This window comes from Falco rusticolus, chromosome 1 (genome assembly GCF_015220075.1).
Source record: "Falco rusticolus isolate bFalRus1 chromosome 1, bFalRus1.pri, whole genome shotgun sequence".
NCBI lineage: Eukaryota > Metazoa > Chordata > Aves > Falconiformes > Falconidae > Falco > Falco rusticolus.
This window is the reverse complement of record NC_051187.1, coordinates 88,111,528-88,132,273: the sequence shown is the minus strand read 5'-3', so window position 1 is coordinate 88,132,273 and position 20,746 is coordinate 88,111,528. Positions and strand designations below refer to the sequence as shown.

Here is a 20,746-nt window from a genome sequence, read left to right as displayed (position 1 = left end):
GGCAGGGCACCTCTCCTGGGTTAGCGGTGGGATGGGGCAGACAGCTGCAAGGAGCCCACCGCTTGCTCTCCTTCCTGCCGAGCTCTCCCATCACCAAACAAAACCCAAACACAAGACAAACAATGCGTACGTTGACTTATTTATAGAGATCACCTTTAATGCAAATGCCTCCCGTGGAAGAGGACGCACTGAAGTGAGCAGCTCTGCACGGGGCGGCTTTGCTCAGTGCCCCAGTGTTCACAGAGCCGCGGTGGGTCAGCGGGGCCATGCAGTTCTGATGCTGGTGCCTGCACCTTTGGGGAGAGCAAAGGCACACAAATGCCCTCAAAAAGGCTTCCTTTGCATGGGAAAGGGGCTGGTGAGGGGCTGTGGCAAGGGAATGGATGCACACAGGCCGTGTAGCAGCAGCAGGAAACTCAACAAGGAAAAAAGGACACACACACCCCCAGAGCCCCAAATGCAAAATACATTTTGCAAAATGCAAATATGCACTTGTCCGAGGCCTCAGAGGAATGGTTCACCATCCATTCAGCCCTGGACAAGACACCACAGGGTTTTTCGGTCCCGCAGCGGAGGCGAAACAGCAGCCCTCTCCCCAGCCTGCCCCAGCACCAGTGGGAGAGGGCACAGGAATGGGCATTGCTCATCTCTCCCTCACCAAGGAAAGCCTCCAACACCCCCAGAAAAACCACAACCAAACAAATGAAAAAAAAAAAACCAAACAAAAAAACCCAAAAAACAACACGCCAACTCAAAAATGAAACACTGTTATCACCAGCTAATTTAACACTGTTAAAAAAAAAAGATCAGAGGCCACCCGAGAGCTACCCTGGGATGCCAGACCTCTGATCATCAGCTGATTTCCAAAGCCTTTCCCACAGTCGGGCCTTTGCGGTGCTCCTCCTCGCAGCAGAAATGTTTTATATATATTTTTATATATATATATATAATATTTAGATACTGTGTATGGATCCCAGCTCAACCCGGGTTTTGCAACTTTTCCTCCTTCCAAATGAAACAAGACACACGACGACACCCCAACCTTCTCCACGCCCCACGGGAAGAGCAGAAGGGTTTTGGCAGCTTCGCTGGTGGAGAAAGCGGTCCCGACCTGGAGGCTCTGTGAAGCAAGCATCGTGGAGAAGCTTCTCGTCCCTCTCTCCTCCCCTCCTGTTCGTCCCCTTGCCCCCACCCCACCCCTCTGTCCCCTGGCCGCCCATCCCTCGCACTGCCAGCATGGGCTTTACACTGTTGCCCCCAGCATGGCATCTGTCCCTGTCAGGATCTCGTTCTGGTTGGAATCCAGTCCGAAAAATTTGACCTTGAGGCCGTCGACAGGGTGGACCACGGGCACCAGGGTGATTTTGGGGAAAGTCCTGGTGGCAAGCTCAAAGCGGCTGGTGCTGGCCAACTCAATGGCCAGCGCCTTGAGGAATAGCTTGGCCAGGTGCTTGCCCAGACAGGTCCGTACGCCTCCTCCAAAGGGGAGGTAGTGGAACCTGCCATCCTTGTCTTCGCTTCGACCCTGCCCAAAGCGGTCGGGGTCAAAGACATCCACGTCCTTGAAGACAGGGGCAGTGTCATGGGTGTCCCGGATGCTGTACATCACGCTCCAGCCTTTGGGGATTTGGAAACCCTGCAGAGAAGAGGGAAGGGGTGGAGAGAAAACCAGAGCAAGTCAACCCTACTGTAAAGGGAGAGGGAGCAGGAGGACAAGATAAGACCATTTGGCTTTGTCTGCTTTTTCTGTATTTTCTTTGAGTTTATTACTTGTGCGTGATGCAGATTTATAAGAAAACCAGAAAGCACAGTGCAAAGGGCTGGGAGATGGGAATCCTGAGTTTATTTCTGCCTCTGTCCCTGGGACCCACCAGATGATCCGTTGCTATTTATTTGCTTTGCAATCACTGGCAGAAGCCACCTACCAGTAATCCCCTGGTGCTCCACTGCCACCAAGCAAGGGGAAGCAGCTTTCCTCATGCCTGTGCTGTGCCATATGCCAGCCAGTCCTCCCCAGAGCATCCCATGGCTTTGCTCACACCCTGCTGGCTGTCAGCCCCACACGCCCAACGCACATGTCAGGGCCTGGGCAATGAGAAACAGAGTGGATTGATCATCCCCTGAGCACTTTAAAAGGTTCCTGACTCAAATCGTTACATTAGTAGGATTTACAGCAACAAGCCAGGTCTCAAGATTTTGTTTTGCTAGTAGGAAATTCCAGCCATTGCAGTGAGTAATGTGCCTGTCATCCAGCAGCTTGGGGATGCCCTTTGCAGTAAACCTTTCCCTTGTCACACCCCAGTTCAGATTTTGGCGTCAAACTTTGTCACAAGTTGCTCTTTAAAGCATCACGCCTGTCTCCTCTTTGACAGCTTGAGTGCATCCCTTCCCTGCCACAGGCCAGATCCCATCACTTTCCTCTGAATCCAGAGCAATTCCACTCCCATCACCAGCAGGACCTGATTTGTCCTCCCTGATGTCTCATCTAACCCAGGCTTGAGCAAGCTTTGCAACATCATGTAAAAGGCTATTATGGGGAGCTCATGGTGCAGCCACATCCCAGAGAGATGGTGAGACTCACATCCAGCTCGAAGGTTTGCAGCACTGTCCGGTACCCCCCAGAGATGGGGGTGAAGAGGCGAAGCACCTCCTTGATGACGCAGTCCAGGTAGTGGAGGCTGTTGATATTGTCTAGCCGGAGGGAGCCCTCGCAGATGCAACCGTTGTGGAGGATGCCCTTGCTGCGCAGCTCCTCCCGCAGCTTCTCCAGGACCCGGGGGTGTTTGAGAAGCTGCATGATCAGAGAGGTGCTGGCACTGGCAGTGGTGGCGTAGGCGGCAAAGATGAGCTCCAGGGTGCCATCCTGAAAGACAAGAGCAAACCCAGAGTAAGAAACAGGATGGACAGACAGGCCAGCAGCCATGGCATGTCAAGGGACAGGCACACAGGCTGCTGTGGGGCATTTTTTTCCCCAGCAGCTCTCCAGCCTGGTCACGTCTAACTGCAAGGTCCCTTCTTGTGCAGGCACAGGTCTTGGACACCCACCATAGGGAGCTTCCCACACAGCCTTGGAAGATGCTATGGATCAGAGAGGCAGGAGAAAAAACGCTGGGAATGGCTTTTGATAGCACATGAATGACAAGTTATGCCATTACCCTGCTGCAGATAACCTGCCGAGGGCTCATATGCCCTGCAAAGGAGGCACTACAAAACTGCATGGGTCAAGGGATGAAGCTGGTCAAGGCTGAAAGTTTCAGCAAACTTGTACAGTCTTCTGGTCTTCCCTGGAAATGCTTTTTAGAAAGGGCTGAGCATGATCTGCAAACAAATATGTCCCATAGGAAAGCTTGTTGGCACCATAATCCCCCAGACCAAGATTCACCTGCAGCTCCAGCAACACACTGTGGCCCCCCAGCTCTCACTGACCATCTCAGGTCTGCCCTAAAAAATTCTCCTTGCAGCAGCTTACGCTTTGCTCTTTGGGGAGTCCCTGCTCTGAGCACAGTGAGCACCAGGTGACCATGGAGAAGATCTTTACCTTCAGCTCCTGCATGGTTAGCTCCTTGCCATGCTCTTTGCCACTCTCTATCAGGATGTCCAGTGCATCAGCATAGTCTTTGCCCTGTGTGTTCTGCAGTTTCTCCTGGATGGCTTTCTCCAGCCCCTTCTGCAGTGTCTCACGTGCCCGGATGCCCTGTGGAGCAGGGAGCCATCAGACTACATAGGACACAACATTAGCACTACCATCCCCAGCCCAGAGTCCCCAGGAGCTGGAGACATGCTCAGGACAACAGGCCTAAGTAATACAACTGTAATTGCAGATGCTCAAAGAGAAGTATAAAGATGCTGAAGTTGTTCCCTGGCCAGGAGGAGCAAGTCCCGAGTGGCCAAGATTACAGGCAAGAGTAATCAGCACCTACGTGCAAATGATAGGTATAATGTGGGAGCCCCAGTACTACACCAGTTCACAGGCCTCCGGCTCACCCTGGGATGTATGGCAAACCCTGGGAAAATTGTCTCTCAAAGGAAAGTCAATTCATCTGAAAGGATCCTCTTCCCAGGACCGTAATGGGCTTTCCAAGCAATTTTATCACCTGGTCTCAGTAAAGCAATTCCTATCTGAGCACAGCTGCACCGGGCCAACCTGCTGCTGCAAATGCTTCAGGGCTGCAGATGGTTTGGGGTCATTCATGTGGTCAAATAACGGTAATAAAATTTGCAGTGATCATCACAAAAATAAATTTTAAAACCCCATGTTTCTGTTACCAAAGTTCCCTATTAAAAAATACTATCTTTTTGTTTGCAGTTTTTGTTGTTTTCATTTTGCACCATTCATCAGAAAACGAGAACAGTTCTTAGAATTAGAAGGTCCACTGACCTGTTTCACCCTGAGGACAGGAGGCAATTAACAGGACAAGGGTCCCACAAAGAAAAGAACACAGCAAAACTGCCAGTTATGGGTGAGGAAAAATGATGCATTAAATCTGGGCAAGTCCTGACTGTATCCTCCCTTGCATCAAACTGCAAAGTCCCTAGTGCTCTAAAAACCTATGGATGGATCTTCTTCTCCACTCTACTGAAACAGGACTTTGTAGCCCAAAATGAACTCACTTCTAGAAGTGAGAGGGTGAGAAGACATCCCTCCGAGAACCTGTAGAGGCTGGATTAGCCACCATCCCTTTGATGTAAGATTAGTGTTATCAGCTGGTGGAGGACTCAGCCAAAATCTCTTACCCTCCTGTAGCCACTGAAGGGCAGATCCACAGGCAGGGAGAAGACATTCTCCACAAATTGCTGGTAGACCTCAAAGAGGCGGTTGAGTTCCTCATCGGGGATGCGGAAGCCCAGCAGGACACGGATGGCCATGCGGAAGGTGAGCTTCTGGGTCTCATGGTAGACATTGATGGACTCAGGGTTGCTGCTCCAGGCCCGAAGGGTGTCTTTGATCACAAGCTGGATCTTGGGGAGATAGCTCTCCAGTGCCTCATGGCTGAAGATTTTGGAGAAAACCTGCCAAAGAAAGCAAGTGGAGATTTCTACACAGCCCCAACACCCTACTCTGCCTTCTCCCGTAACCAGCTTCTGCCCACAAAAATGGACATCACAGGTCTCCTGCATGGAGCAGAGGACTCATCATCATCCAGAACCCATCATCCAGAATCACCGATTCCTAAAACAGCTGCCTAAAAGGGTTGATGGACATCAGCTGACAGATCCTCCACAGGCTGATCCCCACCACAGCCACCACAGATGACAGGCAGTAACAGGGTGCAAACCAGAGATGGGAGGAAATGCTTCATCCTGTGCGTGGCAGGAAGGATGGAGCCAGCTTCGTGTCTCATGCCTCCCAGTTACATTCACCCCAGGATCTGGATGCTACTAATACACCTCTTCCACTGGGATTCTCTAGTATCTAACATTACTGTTGTGCACGCACACAGACGCATGCAAGCTTGTCTCTCCACGGGAAGACTTGGCGGTTTCTCCCACCCATCAACCATCCTTTTTAAATATACATAAAAAATTAAGGAAAATAATTATTTTGAGGCATTTAGGATCTCTGCGAAAACTGGCTGAACTTAGACAGGGGTTCAAGTGGGGAAGAAAGCACACACGTACACAGAGGTGGCAATCACACACGGCTCATTTCCTTGGGAAACCGGGGAAAAAAAGGCCTGATGTCAGCAGACAGTATTAATTTAAGCTCTGCGAGTAAACACTGTGCGGGAGTGGGCCTCCCCAGGCCCCCGATGCTAACGGCTCCTTACTCCAATTTGGGCCAGGGCCCACGTTGCACGAGGAGCTCAGCAATGCCAGGAATGTCCCTTCAGCCCTCCCCGGTGCAGCCCACAGCACACGCTTTCATTCGGCATCCCCGCTGCATCCCTCCCAGAGTGCACCAGAGGAAAAAGTGCTGTTTGTTTATTTTTTATTAACCTACACACACACACACAGGGCAGTAGGCACACACACACCACCACATGCCAGGCCTCCAGGAAAATCAAATTAAAACAGGCTCCCAAGGAGGGAGCTGCAAGCCTGCATAGCCTCCACCGGTGGCCGATTCCCGGGGGGGCTCAGTGCACGGTGGGGGGGCTGTGAAGTTATCAAACCAACAAGAGGAGAGAAATCAAAGCCGCCCCCTCTTTCCATGAGCGCCGGACTCACTGGAGCTGTAAATGTGAGAATTTCCTCCGCAGTCAGCACTCAAAGGGAAAGGTAATATTTTCCTGGCTGCGACCCCTCATTGCTAATGCACATCGTTCACTGGGAGTTTGTTTGGTGAAATAACACCTCTGTCCCCTCGCAGCCCTGGGCAGGAGGCTCGACAAGAGCTGCTTCATAACGCACCAGGCTCGGGCTGAGCCCTGAGCAAAGCTCATCACACGATACACGGTGGGGCAGGGCTCAGAGGCTCCCCACGGAAATATCAGCACCCAAATGGGATGGTAGGAGGGATGGGAAAGAAAATGCAAGCAGACCAACAAACAGATCCGCCTGCAGACAGACAGCTGTCCCCAGATGGCTACGCAGAGCAGAGGCATGAATGAACGGAGCAGAGGAATGAATGAATGAACAGCGGGGCAGCAAGATCACGGTAAGGGCGTGAGACGGTGTGGCTGCTGCCTCTCTGCCACCTCTCTGCACTTCACAAGCTATTTTTAAGCTTGAAAAGGGAAACGATGCTGAGGCAGACCTGCATGTGTGAGGGGGTGAGTGAAAAAGCAGCCTCTTGGAAAAGAAAAGCTGGAGGTGTTAAAGCTGAGTCCCTCAGCTGCCTGGGGAAGGTATGAAGGGAGTTGAGAAAGGGCCGGCTACTGATGGCCATGAGCGGGACACCAGGCTTTGAGGGAGTGCCAGCTGGAGGAGCGCTGGCAGCCACGAGATGCTCCACAGGGATTGGACAGGACCTCCTGAGTGGGGCCAGCGAAGGGACACCCACGTCTCCCATCTGGCTGGCATCTGCCCTTCATCCATGCTGGGGAGGTGGGGTAAGGACAGAGGCTCCCAGTGAATCACCCCGCTCTCCCCAGAGGCTTCCCATAACTCAGTTTCTCCAGCTGAAAGCAGACCCGATGAGGGGACAGCCTCTGCTTAAGGAACACCGAGGCTGCAGCCCTGCTTGGAGCCACCATCCCGATGGAGGTGGCCCTTGGGGCTCCTGAGCTGGGGCTCCTGAGCTGGGACCTCCTCCTCCAGCTCTGTCCCGCATCTCCCAAAGTGCTTGGGGACCCCCTGCACCCTGCAAAAAGTACAGCAGCCCAAGGAATGCCTCTTGTCTCACCGTGGAAAAGTGCTGCAGTGGTGCAAAAGCCCAGCCCGGGGCTGGACCCACACCCTGCAGACCAAGCTGGACTCTGAAGAGGAGAGTGCCCGTCCCAAGGAGTGATGTGCAGAGAAGGCACAGAGGAGGGGGACCCTCAGGAAGAGAAGACTGAGCCCCTACAGAGGTCAAAGGGGGAGCATTTAGCACTAGGGGGTTAATGGTGGGGGGTAAAATCTTTTTGCTCTTTCTTGAGCTGTCCTTTTGCCGTCAGGCTCCTCCAGCCCCAGCCAGCTGCATCCCCGGCCTGCTGGAGCCTGCAGCTCCCAGCCACACGGCCGGCTCGCTGCAACGTCCCGTCCGCTCGCCGCCACTGCGCTCCACGCCGCCTAATCCCAGATGTCAGTGGATCCTTCCCCAGCCAGACACAAGTCTGGATCCCCTTCCAGTCACCTCCAGTTCAACCCTGCATCTTTCCAGTTGATTAAAAAGGAGGAAAAGGCAGCCAACTTTCCCGGACAAACCTCCGCGCGTTTCTAGCCTAAAATTCCTGCGCCCTCTAGTGAAGTCGGACCGAACGTCTCGGCCGCTCGCTGGAGCAAGACCAGGCAACAAGGAGCATCGGTGCAAAACAAGCTGCTGCAGAGATGCCAAGAGGCAAGGTCATCATTAAGGGGATGCTCGGCTTTGCTAACACCAAGATGTAATAGCCCAGCCATGGTGGGGGTCTGGCCAAGTAGCCTCAGTGGCAGTGCCAGGACAGTGGCCAGGACTTTTGGGGGATGCTGGAAAGAGCCCCCATTTTTTCTGACATTTTGATATGTCTCAAAAAAAGACAAGTCTGGGGATTTGCTCTGTCTGAGGGCAATCATTTACACCCACGCACACATGCGCTCGCCCTGTGCTGAGGGAGACACCACCACCCAGAGAGCCTGGCTGGAAACTTCTGAATCCACCTCACAGTGGAAACAGGATACTTAAAGATTTATGGTTTTCCTAAAGCAGAAAACTCCTTCTCAGTTTCTCAGCTCCAGGATCTCCTGGACAGATCCAGCCCTGTGTGACAGTGAACTGTCCCCAGTCCTGGCTAGAAAGTAGCCCAGCTCCATCCTTAAACCACACCGAAGGGGAGAGGACATTCAAGTGAAGGGCCCTGAGCTTCAACGCACAGTGTTTCCATGTGTAGCAAAGGCTTTGTTTGGCAGCCAGGGTGGAAAGAACTTAGCAGGGACAATACTTTTAATTGTGTTACCCCTCCTTGGTGCTGGCCAAGCTTTCCCAGCCCAAGCACCAGCTTCAGCCCCTGCCTTTTGCCATCCCCAACCTGCAGTTCCCCTACTACTGCCCAGCACATCAGCATGGCAAAGAGGGAACTGAGCTTCTTCTTCCACCCCTCCAGGAGGAAAACTTATGCTTTGGGATCAGGCACCTGCGTCTCATCCAGTCCACGCCAGCCAGAGCTGCTGGCCCGACCAAACAAAGGCACGATGAGCATGGAGATGTTTTCATGAACCAATTTGGCACCCACTGGTGGTTTGGCCGGCAGGATGTGTCAGGAAGCATCCAAAGCAATGTCTCAACCTCGAGACATACTATTTCTTCCTATGTTTCAAAAGAACAGGCAGCGTTTGTCCCAACGCCATCCTGTCGCCACATTATAATGAATGTCTGCCTCTCTCCAGCATCAGACATGGACCTGCCAGACATGGAGCCCACTGCCATGCTCCAGCGGGCTTGTAAACTGTGATATTTTTGGAGCAGGATGAGAAGGCTCATGGGCAAGAGGCTGCCCTGGTACCAAGAGCATGAGCAAAGGAAAAACACAGCAAAAAAAAAAAAGTTGTGAAGATTATGCAAGGCACCGCAAAGAGGAGAGGACCTCCACAAAACCCCACTGCTGCCCTGACAGTCTGCCATCTATTTATGAAGAGCTTTGCCTTTCACAGGCAGACATCAAAGAGTTGATCCCTTTTCTCCCTATGCTGTAATTGGAAAATAGAACACATGGACCACTCCACAGTCTCCTGCCATGCTCCAACATGGGAGGAATCCAGGCCCGTACGGAGGGAAAAGCCAAAAGTTTCAGCTCCCAGACACACAGAATGAGCAATGCTGGGTTTGCCCATCAAAGCACAGCACTGCATACAGAGGGCAGGTCAGGAGCGTCGGTGTCCTGGGGGAGCAGCAGCCTCTCCCAGGGAGAAAAGCAAGAGCCCCATGAATACTGCAATCCATCTCCAAAGGGAGTCTGGTTACAGTAGCTCGAGTCTCCAAACTTGGCCCAGCTGAAGATAAGAAATGGAGTGCCTTTGCAAAAAAAAAGTTTCACTGAAATTCGAATGATTCTCAAAAAAATGTGCTGGAAAAAAATGTAAAGATCATTTCTGCATCCTTGGGCCACATCATGATGACCATGCACCTTTCATGGTTGCCCATACCCCTAATTTTTCGATTTTTTTTTTTTTTTGGTAAGCATTTAGGGTTGTAAGAAACTCTAGCATTTCATATTTCCTCTCAAGTTCAGAATAAAAACAAGCCCAAGCACCCCATTTCCCCATGGATCAAAAATCTTCATGTCCAAGCATCTCTTCTACAAACCCTCCACATGGCATGGGAGATTTCACTTTTGATCCAAACCCCTTTAACAGGCTATCAGGTTAGAGGGGCTGTGATGCCCAGGCTGTTGGGGAGAGCAAGGAAGAAGCATGCCACCCTACATCTGTCTCAGCACCTCCCTCTTCAAAACTGCCTCACGTCTCAAAAAAACTTGCCACCACTACCAAAATGGAACCAGCTATGTAGGCTTCTTACCCCACTTAACGGGGCTACCTTGGCACACAGCGGTTCTTCAGCATCTGCATGCCTCCACCACCTCTGAAGCACTGCTCCAAGTGCCCCTATTTACTCATAAGGAACCAGCGCATTTGAGGAGAGTCAAATTCACCTTACGTATTGTCACCGCTCTTCAAGGAGGGAATCAAACACAGGGAGGGAGAGAGAAAGAAGATATCACATCAACAGATAGTGTGGCAAAGAAATGGGAGCCGTGTCCAGCCAGAAGGGATTAGAAAGGTGGGATCAGCTGGCCAAGAAGAGGTCCAACAGGGCACGCACACACCCTGCCTGTGGCTAGTGCCTTTGGCTGGAGCCGAGGAGAAGGACCATCCCACAAACCCACCAGGCACACTGCTGCATGGTCAGAGAGGCCATTCATCGGTGGCAGAGGGCCGGATCGAACTGGGATGGGCTATCCCATTTGGGTTTGGACCACAAACTAAATCCCAGATCTGTGGTGTGGAGAGGAGAGTCTATCCAGAGCTAAAGAGGAGGAAAGCAACTTGTCCAGGCAGGAGGGATACTGCCCTGCCCACCACTGTGGAGCCAATGGAGGAGAAATATTAGGAGAAAAATCCCCTTTCTGCTGACCCCGTGCATCTTCCTGGAGCATGGAGGAGGGACCAAAGGGAAGGAACTCCATGCATTTAAGTAACCCAGAGCACGGACTCTAGAGACAAAACCAGACTTGGCAAAGAAACCAGCCTCAAGTGCTCTTCCATGGGAGCACTTAGTCCCTGGTCTTGCCAAGTGTTCCACAAGTGGGGAGCAGAGCAGAGCATGTGGGGTGGCCACACTCACAGAGGAGATGAGAGGGAAACACCCACCCCATGACACAGCCCACCCCCTCCCAAAGGTGAAATAAATATGCCTTTCTGAGCACGCATGGTGTCTTGGCAAAAATAGGGGAAGACTCTTGGAGAAGTGTTTCCCCCAGCAACTCTGCTGCCAAAATCCTGGGTAAGGTCTTGCGAGACCTCGATGCATCATATGGAGATGAGCACACACCTGACAGCGCAGAGGTGTGCCTGCATATCCATGCGAGAGCTCCCACAGACTATCAGCAAGACCTCTTCTGAGCTTTAAACCAAGCTGAGGGAGGAGATGACAAGGGCTCAGGTGACCCAAGGCCACCGTACAAACTTGAGGAATAGGAAGTTGAAGAGCAAGCTGTCTGACAGAGAGATATATTCAGGGGTAGAAGTGCCACCTGAGAAGTGATGGAGAGCATCATTAACCTGAAGCAAAGCACTCAGTCCCCAGAGGGATGGGCAGGATATTACGAATTTCAACTTAGCAGATTGCTCGAGTTGCTTGGAAGGGTGGAGTATGATGCATAGAAAACCAAAGCTACACAAAGAAAATGTAGGACGGATCCTGAACCTGAAAATCTCCCCCCCCATCTCTGGGATTAGCTCCTGGCCTCCCCTGATCCCGCTCTGAAGTAGACCCTGGACCCATGCAGAGCCATGGGCTGCAGGCTGCAGTTCCACCCAGCACAGAGCACTGCAGCCCACACAGGACATCCAACAACTTCCATCCCCAATGCCACAGAAAGGTAGAAAAGCCCACGGGAAAGAAATTCAGTTCACAGTATCGTACAGCTCCTGGGCTGTGACCACGTCCTGACACAGTACAGCTTCTCAAAGCAGGGTCTGAGCTTGGCGGGGCATTTTGGGGTGGAAGGTGCTATGAAAAACACATGAAATTTGTCTTTCAGCCAGGAGCGCCTGGGCTTTGCTTTTTTTTTAATCCATTGGAATTACTCTGGATTTACACCACTGTAGATGACAGCACTATTTGGTCTAAAGTCAATGAGCCAACCTAGCTGACAAATTCTTCCCCAAGACCGCGAGCGGGAGCCCTACTCCTTCAAAGAAAGCCTTTTCTCCGGCCCCAGTGGCTTTTGCCCATGGATTAAAGCTTACAGGGCAGCAGCCCGACATGGACACGCTGAGGAAGGGCTGCAGGTGAGCCAGCTGATGGCAGCTGCAATCCAGCCTGCTTGAGCTGACTGATACAATTGAGGGGGGGGTGAGGGGGCTTGGATGGAAGGGAATGGTTTCTTTTTCACCATGGGATTTACAAGTCTCACGAAGGAGAGTGGTGGGGCTGGGTGGAAATGCAAGGAAAAAAAACCTCCAAACCCTAAAAAAACCCTCTCTACAACTTGGGTCAGGATTTTTTTGTAGTGAGAAAGGTATGTTCCCGCTGCCTCCCATCCCTCCTTCCTCCTCCCGCCCCTCTCCCTCATCTCCGTCCTTCCCTCCCTCCCCCCCGCCCCCCCCCCCTCCCCCCAGTCCAGCCCACAGCAGCTGGTTTATATTTGGCTGTAAATTTATGGCCCCTTTTGTGTTCTTAATCCTCTTGCAAACTATATTAAAGCCTCAGACCTTTCTACTTGGTGCTAATAAGCTCAACACTTGTATGCCTCCGAGGCAGAACATTAATTGTGGTGTGTTAATGAATGATGTAGTTTTGGACAGTGAGACAAAACAGGCCATTTCTCTGCACCACTGTCTGCTTCCTCCTCAAGTCTCCAGGTCTAGGATGTCTACCCAGCCCACGGACTGCTTTTATTTTATTCTTTCTTAAGCCAGCTATGCCTATTTTGGGATTACTATGCTGGAACAGAGCACGGCCCCGGCAAGTCCAGCACTTTTCTGCCAAGGCTGGATGCTTCTGAGGAAAGTCTGAGTCCCACCTTCCCCGCGCACCATAGCACACCCGTGCCGGCAGTGCGTATCCTGCACGGGGAAACTCCTTCCTGGCCCCAGGCACTGCTCAGTCTAGACCTAAAACCTAAGGACCATGTGTCCTGGCCATTTCCAATTCCCATTTCCTTCTCCACTGAGATGCTGGGGTCCCTCACGGGCAGAGGCACAGGAGCGCCTCCCTCCCTGTTTGCTGAACTTCAGCTTCCCACTGGCCTTACATCCCATAAAACCAGAGCCAACGTTATCACCGTGCCTAAGAGTAGATTTGCTTTGTCTTCCTGACAGCTCGTATTGACCCAGGGATCGACACTTCAAAAGACACACGTGGTAAATCTGGAGCGACTGCAGTGATTTCACTGGGGTTTCACTGGTAGAAATGGGAGCTCACGGGTGGAAAAGGGAACTGGAGATGCCTACAAGGAAAGATCTAGGGCAAGATGAACAGCCAGGAACAGGGTATGGCAGAGGTAGTGTGGCTGTGCCACCAAAACAAGAGCAGGATGGGGAGAGCACCGGAGCATGGAGCAAGGAGGACCCTTAGCCAGTCACTGTCCCCAGTCACCCCTTCCCAATGAGTTACTGTAGAAGAGCAGGCACTCGCCTCCCTTGGAACATCACGTCTGACTGCAGGGGATGATGTGCATCCTTCACGTGATGGGGAGAGACAGGGATCTGTCACTAAAAAGCCAGAGCAAAGCCATGCCCATGCTCAGGCCAGGTGCAAGAGTAACGTGGCTACTCCTGCCAGCAACCTGCAAGGTGATTTTGAGACAAAGATGCCACCATGGAGGAACAAGCTGCAGCACGGGTGGCCCAGATCCTTCTCTGACATCAACATAAACTCCATGACCCAACAGCAGTCACAGCCTCTTGGTAGATATTTATCTCAGGAGGGTGGCTGAGGAGTTTTGGGTTGCTTTTGTTTACTACTTGTAAACTGTTCTTATCGACCAGCTTCATCTCAGGCAAAGGACAGAGCCAACGCTGATGACATCTGCAATAAAGCGATACCCCTTGTGCAGGCAAGCCCTGCTCCCAGCCCTGCTGTCACGTCCCCATGAAAAGTTGACTTTACACCCAGAGACTCCCCCTCTAATAATTGGAGAGTTCATTTCCCCAAAGGGTGAATTTTTCTTCAATTTATATTAACTTTGACAGTTTCCTGCGGGGGAGCTTTAATAAATAGAGGATGGGAAAAGAGAGAGCTGCCATAGCTACCGGCGTGTTAATATGGCTTTGTTCCTCCTGAGCACCTTTGGCATGTGCCTCTTGGAGTCCTTTATCAACACCTCTGGGATTAAAGCTTCTGGTAGCCCAGGGATGGAGATGAGGATATTCAGCCACTTTATGGAAGGAGATACTGAATCCATACAAGATTCTGAAAAGAAGCTGAGATAGGGAAACAGCAAGCCAAAGAGAAGATCTCCGGAGACTCAGTTGTCCAGCCCAGCTCTGATCCTGTCACCACCAAGGGCAAAGTCTCCTACAGCAGATGCAGTGGCGATAGCTGCAATTCGCTGATCTCAAAATTACATTGAAGAGTTAAAACTCTTTGGAAAGCTTCACAACACATGGCCAGCAAAACAGCCGATTTCAATGGCAAGCTACCAGAAACATCATGTAAGAACATGTTGGGTTTGAAGCTCTTTGCTAGAGCCCGTCTTCACATCTCAGTGGCAATCTGTCCCATCAAGAGGAGAGAGACCACGGCTCGATTGCCAGGGAATGATGAAAGAGTATCTGCCAGCACTGCTGCAAATAAGTGCGACTCCACCGGCTTTTAGAAAGACGGCAAGGATTTATCACAGGTGGTGACCACGTAAGGGTTGGTGGAACAAGAGCTAGAGCTGACCCCAATGGATGGAATCGCAGCAGAGGGTGAGCACACGGGGTTTCACACTCTGCCTTTCCTTGTGTTGGCCAGCATCCTGTGCTGCAAGCAACCTCATGAGAAATTATACCTCATGTACAATTTTCTGGCAAGGCCAGAGAAGGAGAAACCACTTAAAAGGAAGCAAAGGCTCAAGCTTAGAGATGAAGTAGAAAACAGAATTTGAGAGGTGGAATTCTTCACTCCAGAAAGCTCTACAATGCTCTACACTGAATTATCAACAACCTAAAAGGTTTCCTAGGAAATACTGCTGCTCTTCTGCATGGAGCTTTCAGACTGCTCCGATTCTTTCAAGATTTCTATTAATGCTAGCATCCTTACTATGAAAGTTGGCTAATTCTGGGAAAAAAAAGCTGCCTTCTGCCAACAAGTTCATTGCTCAGTTCCTCAGAGGTTCAAGAGGAAGGTACAAACCAGGTATCTGAAAGAAAAACTTCCACCTAGAAGTAGCAAGCTTAAGTCTTAAATCTAATGCTTCCTCCTCACACCTCAGAGCCTCAGCAGCAGGGCGGGGAGAGTTAAAAGTCAATGCCATTTAACAGCAACAAAAGCTCAGGGCTAATGAACTTAAAAGACGCCAGCAATTTCTGCTGGTAGAATGCACCTGGCCTGGAAAAAACTTTAATCTGGTCATCGCAATCTCAACAAGAATGAAATGATCTATTTTATTCCCATTAGAAGCAGGTTCACCTTATCTCTGCATGCGCAACTCATGCGGTCCAGGGCGAGGGATGGTTTTACGTAGGGGAAAAGGTGATCCAAGCAGCTGCCAGGCTCAGGGAGCACCCAAGGGTGCATGACGCATGAGATGTTCAGCTCCGTGAAAATAGTAATTAAGAGGAGACCAAGTGAAGGAATCAGAATAACCTCCCGTTTTCAAAGGGAAGGGAACCAGCTGAGCCCGGTGTACCCAACCTCATGCTGCTGAAAGAGAAAGCTTAAAAAATAATTAGCTACTCTAAGCATTCCCAGCCCCACTGATCCAGGGAAGGTGTTTGCTCTCAAATACACCAGAGCTCAAAGCAGTGGCAAGGTGTGCATGCAGGAGCAAGGGTCATCCTGGGACAGCGTTTTATCAGAATGCTTGTTCTTAAGAGGTTTTGGGCCGTCCCTCAGGCAGGAATTAGGATCCTTGCCAGCTTGGGATCACTCGTGATGCCAAAAATTTGGAAGGCAAAAGGGCTTTGAGGAAGAGAATGGGGATCCAGACCAGCCTTTGGATTCAGAAAAACCTGAAAACACTGGGATTCACTGCTTAGGGTGGGACATATATTTCCCACTAGGAAAAAACAGCAAAAGTGAGAACATCGGGTATGAATATCAAGGGAAAGAGGCTCTACCCCTTCTATGCTGCTGGCATCTCTCCTTGCTGGTGCCGGCACTCCCCATCTGAGCTGTGGTACAAATTATAAGTCCATCAGGATACCACAAAGGTCAGGCCTCCCTTTTCCATGACCCCATTCCCATAACACACGCTCTCCTCGCCTCCCCAGTGTCTGTTCCTGAGGTCAGAATTCCGCGGTTTTATTAACGTGATGGCAACCAAAGGCCTTCAGCTACCCACTTTTCAGTAGCAAAAAATTATCTTGCTGTGCAGAAGATAAAAGCAGCAGCGAAGGAGCATAGAGGCACCCTCAAATCACTGGTGGCTGCTGCTGCTTAACCCTCCGTTAATGGGAAATAAATCGGAGCCAAAACTGCTGCCTTCCTCCTGCTGCTGAAGCAAAGCACATCACTGCCTGTTCCCCTGCACCTCTCCTGCCGCAAATTATGCTCCGTGTTGGAGGGAGCCCCATGAACTATCACCCTTTCTCTTTGACAGCAAGGTTGGAAAAAATGTCTCCCTCCTTAAAGAAAAATAAAATAAAAAAAAAGCAGCCCAAGCAAACAGGTAATTGCAAACACTGCGTTTACCCTGGTCTCGGGTAGGGACTGACACGGCGTTTCTTGTGGTATCGCTCAAGTCCTGGCCACCAGTGCATTAAGAAATGTGACTAATAGGTGTCATGTGGTGTTTGTTTTCTCATCTGCTCCCCTGGGATAAAAGAGTGAGCAATGGGTTTGGTAGGGATTTTGTAGCCATATATACCCCAAAATAGGAAATCCTGCTGGAGCAGGGAGCGAGAGCAGACCTTGCTTCAGGGCAGGGACTGGGACAGACTCTTGGTGCTGGGTACCACGCTGGCTGTGCCACTGATGCCATCTCCGCACCACAGACAGAGGGGGGGAACATTACCTTCACCCCAAACCCACTGTCTGCCCCAAAGCTGGGAAAGAGCCTGTCCCATGGAGGATGGGATGCAAAAGCCACCATCCATGCCACCACACCAGCCTGCATCACCTTTGCCACCACCTTTGCTGATGGGGGGACAAGAGGATGATCCCCCACATCTGCTTGGGCTCAACACACACACAGAGCCCCAAAAACAGGTTGCCCTGCCCTGGGGCCTGTAAGGAGGCTCTGACCCCAGGACCACCGAGGAGGTGAGGCAAAGCAAGACCCCAGGAGGGGCTTAGCACCCCCCTGCTACCAGCTCAGTGTCCGTCTCCCTCCACATACACTTCATTCAGAGACCCCCACCAGCGCCCCAGTTTCCCTGAAATCCAATGCAATGCTCAGCACCACGACCCCAACCCCCCCCAGGAAGCACAAACCCCACGGGGTCTTCCTGCAACACCCCCGTGGTGGAGCATGGAAAAGGCCGGGGGGGGGGGGGGGGGGGCACGCTTCTTTGCCCCCCCGCCCCCATGCCGCGCTGTGCCCTCACTCCTCATCGCCCTTTTAAGAGCACGCTGGGCCCACTCTCGCTGCTCCGCGCACGGCAGCGCCCCCCACGCGTGTCCCCGGCTGCGGGGGGGGTGGGGTGGGGGGTGTCCGTAGGGTGATGGGTGGAGAGGGGCAGCACCTCCACCCTCAGCAGCAACCTGCAGAGCAGCCCTCCCCTGTGACCCCCCTCCCCGTTCACCTTCTCTCCTCCCCATCGCCCTTTTAAATTCCTCAAAGGCATCGATCGCGGACACGAGGTGGGGGGAGCGCCCACGCGGGGCCTGCCTCCCACGCACTGGGGGGTGGGGGCTGCGGGGAGAGGAGGAGGGAGGAAGGAGAGGCGGACGAGAGGGAAGAAGGGAAGGTGTTCTCCCGCCCTACGTGCGGACCCACGCCCCGCCCCCTTCCCCCGCGGCTTTCCCGGTCTCGCGTGGGACGCTCACCTTCCTCTTGTGGCGATGGATGTCGCCGATGGAGTTGGCCACAGTGTTGGGGCCCAGCAGCATGCGGGTGCTGCGCGGCCACTCCGTGCTCACCAGGTGATGCTCCCCCATCAAGATCTTCCGCACGTTTTCCGCGCCCGTCACCCGCACCAGCGGCCGCCCCAGCAAGTGCGTCTTGAAGACATTCCCGTACTTCTCCCGCCGGGAAGACTGGAAGCAGGAGCCCTGCGGTTGAGGAGGGGGGGCGGGGGAGGGGAGCACAGGTTGGGGTGGTGTTACGGCACGGCCTCTCCGCGCACCGCACCAACGCGTGGGGATCCCCACGGTGCAGCCGGGGGAGATGGGGAGGGGGGGGCAACCCGGCCGCGGGGGGGGGTGGGGGCGGGGTAACCCCGACATCCCACCCGCGCACAGCCCGGCTCCCTCCGACGGGGCGCCCGGCGCTGCCCGCGGCGCGCCCACTCCTCCAGCCGCCCCGGCGGGAGTCCGCGCCCTTCGCCCCCCTTCCTCCTCCTCCTCCCTTTCACTTCTACCTTTACCTCCCCTGGCACTTTTTAACCTTTCCCCCCCTTACCCCCCTTTTTTTTCCCATTCTCTCTTTTTTTTTTTTTTTTTTTTTTTTTTCCCGCTCAGGCTGAATTTACTCGAAAGGCTGCAATTTGCCTGAGTAAATCTCCAGATTTGAGAAGGTTTAATAACTTTCCCACATGCTCCGGGGGCTTTTGTCGGCGAGGAGGTGGATGGAGCCGAAGGAGCGGGGGGGGTGTCCCCCCCAAAAAAACCATCCCGAGCGGGGATAATAGCTGCGAGCGCGGCAGCTCCGCGCCCCGGCGCTGGGCTGGGAGCGCGGGTGTTTATTTTGAAACAAAAGCGCGGTTGTGAATTTCAGATGTTCAGGTGACCCTGTTTCTTGATCTCCGTAAATATAATTAAAGTCCTTTTTGTGGCATTAATAAAGAGTTATTTGTACACCATTTCCAGGGCAGCACAAAGAGGACCTTTATGTGGCAGAAGTTTCGAATGGAGTCCAATTTATACAAAATTTTGTATTTTTAGCCCTGGACTCTGTTTGGACGGAGCCTGTGGAAAAGCGAGAACCCTTTTCTGGTCCCCCTGTAAAAATCTGATAAATTTCTTTAAAAAATAAAGCCCTATTGAGAGCGTGCGGTTAACCCCTTCGGCGCCGCTGGCGGGGAGGGGGCCGGCCGGGGAGCGGAGCTGCCGCTCCGGGCTCCCGTGCCGGGGCTTCCCCGGCGGCGGGGGAGGCGGGGGGGGACGACACCGGGGGACACCGCAGCCCTCCCAGCCGGGACCGGGTTGCCCTGCTCGGCCGCGGGCTCCGCCATCCCCTCGGCGGTCCCGTCAATGAAACGCGACCTTCGCTGGCGGGAGCATCCTCGCCAGGCTCCTCTTCGCGGATCGTGATTTTCATCCCGCCCAGGGAGGAGCGGGTGGGAAACCCTCGGACTCATTTTCTTCGAGGGTTCCCTCCTGGGATGCTGCGAGCCCCAGGGGTGCCCCCAGCCCGGCCCGCGGCCCCCCCCCGGAGCGGGACAACCCCCGGCCGCCTCCTGCCTCCTCTCCTCGCTTCCCCCCCCGCCCCTTTTTTTTTTTGTTTTAGTATTTTTTCTCTTTTAAATATATTTTTTCTCTTTATTTTTATCATTTTTTTCTTTTTTTTTTTTTTTTTTGGCAGTCACCCTCGCAACGCGGTCCGGGGGGATCCCGCTCCGCCCGCCGCTGTTCAGCATTTAGCAAGGTTAATCCCGGGTTAATCTACCGATTACCTCCGCGGGCTTCCCCCAGGACCGGACCCGAGCCGGGCGGGTTGAGAACCCGACGGGAGCAGCCCAGGGGACGGGGATGGGGGACGGGGACCCCATTGCACGGGCGAGCCGGGGGGGGCACGACTCGGGGAGCCACAGCCACCCCCGACCCGGAGCGGCAGCGCACCCCGGGGCTACCTCCCACCCTCGGCTTTATTTTATTATTTTTTAAGGATTTAGGCTGAGGGGGGTGTGTGGAGAAAAGATTTTTGGCAGCACGGCGGAGACCCCCCGCCGCTTCCCCGCTAGCAAGCAGACCCCACCGGGCAGCCCCGCAGCGCCCGGCCGGGGAGCGCAGCGCGGCGGACCGAGCCGAGCCGAGCCGAGCCGAGCCGTGCCGTGCTCCCTCGGTGTGTCCCCCCCACATAGCCACCACCAGCCCCCTGCCCCAGCTACCTCCCCAGCTCGCCGGGAACCCGCATGATGCAATCGAAAGGGAAAGAAAAAAAAAGAAAAAAAAAAAAAGAAAGAAAAGAAAAAGCCCTTTAAAAAAAAAAAAAAAGCGCCGGTCCCAGCCCACCTTCCAGGGAGGGAAGGGAAGGGAAAAGGGAAAAGGGAAGGGAAGGGAATCCTCCTTACCTGCAGGAGCCAGTGGAAGGTTTCTCCGATTAAAGGGAATCCCATAGAGCCTTTAGGGATTGGTAGCTTGCAGGTTTTGTCGCGGGTGGCAGCCCAGCGGAGCTGCCACAGCTGTTGGGACACGGCCAGCAGCAAAGTCAGTGACACCAAGCACGCCGCGAGGGTAGCCAGTGCCGAGACGAGATCAAAACTTGCAAAAAGCATATTTGGAAGAAGGAGGAGGAGGAGGGTGGGGAGAGAAACAGCCCCTTGACAGGCACCACACTCGCACCCACACACACGCACGCACGGGGAGAAAAAAAAAAAAAAAAAAAAAAAAAAAGAGGGAGATTGCGGAGCACACGCTAAGGGCTGCCTGGGGGGTCCTTGGGCGGGGGGGCCGGGCTCGCCCCCTCTCCGCTGGCAGGTTAAAAAACAACAGGAA

General features: G+C 53.1%; 1 protein-coding gene across 1 annotated transcript; it reads right to left on the bottom strand.

The window, feature by feature from the left end:
* Window positions 1-1,224: 1,224 nt before the first annotated feature.
* LOC119148319 (cytochrome P450 26B1) lies at window positions 1,225-20,591 on the bottom strand. The gene is made up of 6 exons (XM_037388309.1): window positions 20,323-20,591; window positions 17,918-18,142; window positions 4,735-5,010; window positions 3,539-3,694; window positions 2,582-2,863; window positions 1,225-1,636 (listed from the first exon to the last, which is right to left on the bottom strand). Exons 1-6 carry the CDS (start codon window positions 20,524-20,526, stop codon window positions 1,244-1,246), a joined length of 1,536 nt encoding a protein of 511 aa, XP_037244206.1. The 5' UTR covers window positions 20,527-20,591; the 3' UTR covers window positions 1,225-1,243.
* Between the last annotated feature and the right edge of the window lie 155 nt (window positions 20,592-20,746).

What these genes read in the sequence shown, in the direction of transcription:
- LOC119148319 (XM_037388309.1), bottom strand. Translation starts at nt 20,526, where the DNA reads ATGCTTTTTGCAAGTTTTGATCTCGTCTCGGCACTGGCTACCCTCGCG. An exon ending in TCCATCGCCACAAGAGGAAG is followed by an intron (nt 5,011 to 17,917) that starts GTGAGCGTCCCA and finishes TTTCTTTGGCAG; the next exon opens with GTTTTCTCCAAAATCTTCAG. An exon ending in TAACCATGCAGGAGCTGAAG is followed by an intron (nt 2,864 to 3,538) that starts GTAAAGATCTTC and finishes CTTGTCTTTCAG; the next exon opens with GATGGCACCCTGGAGCTCAT.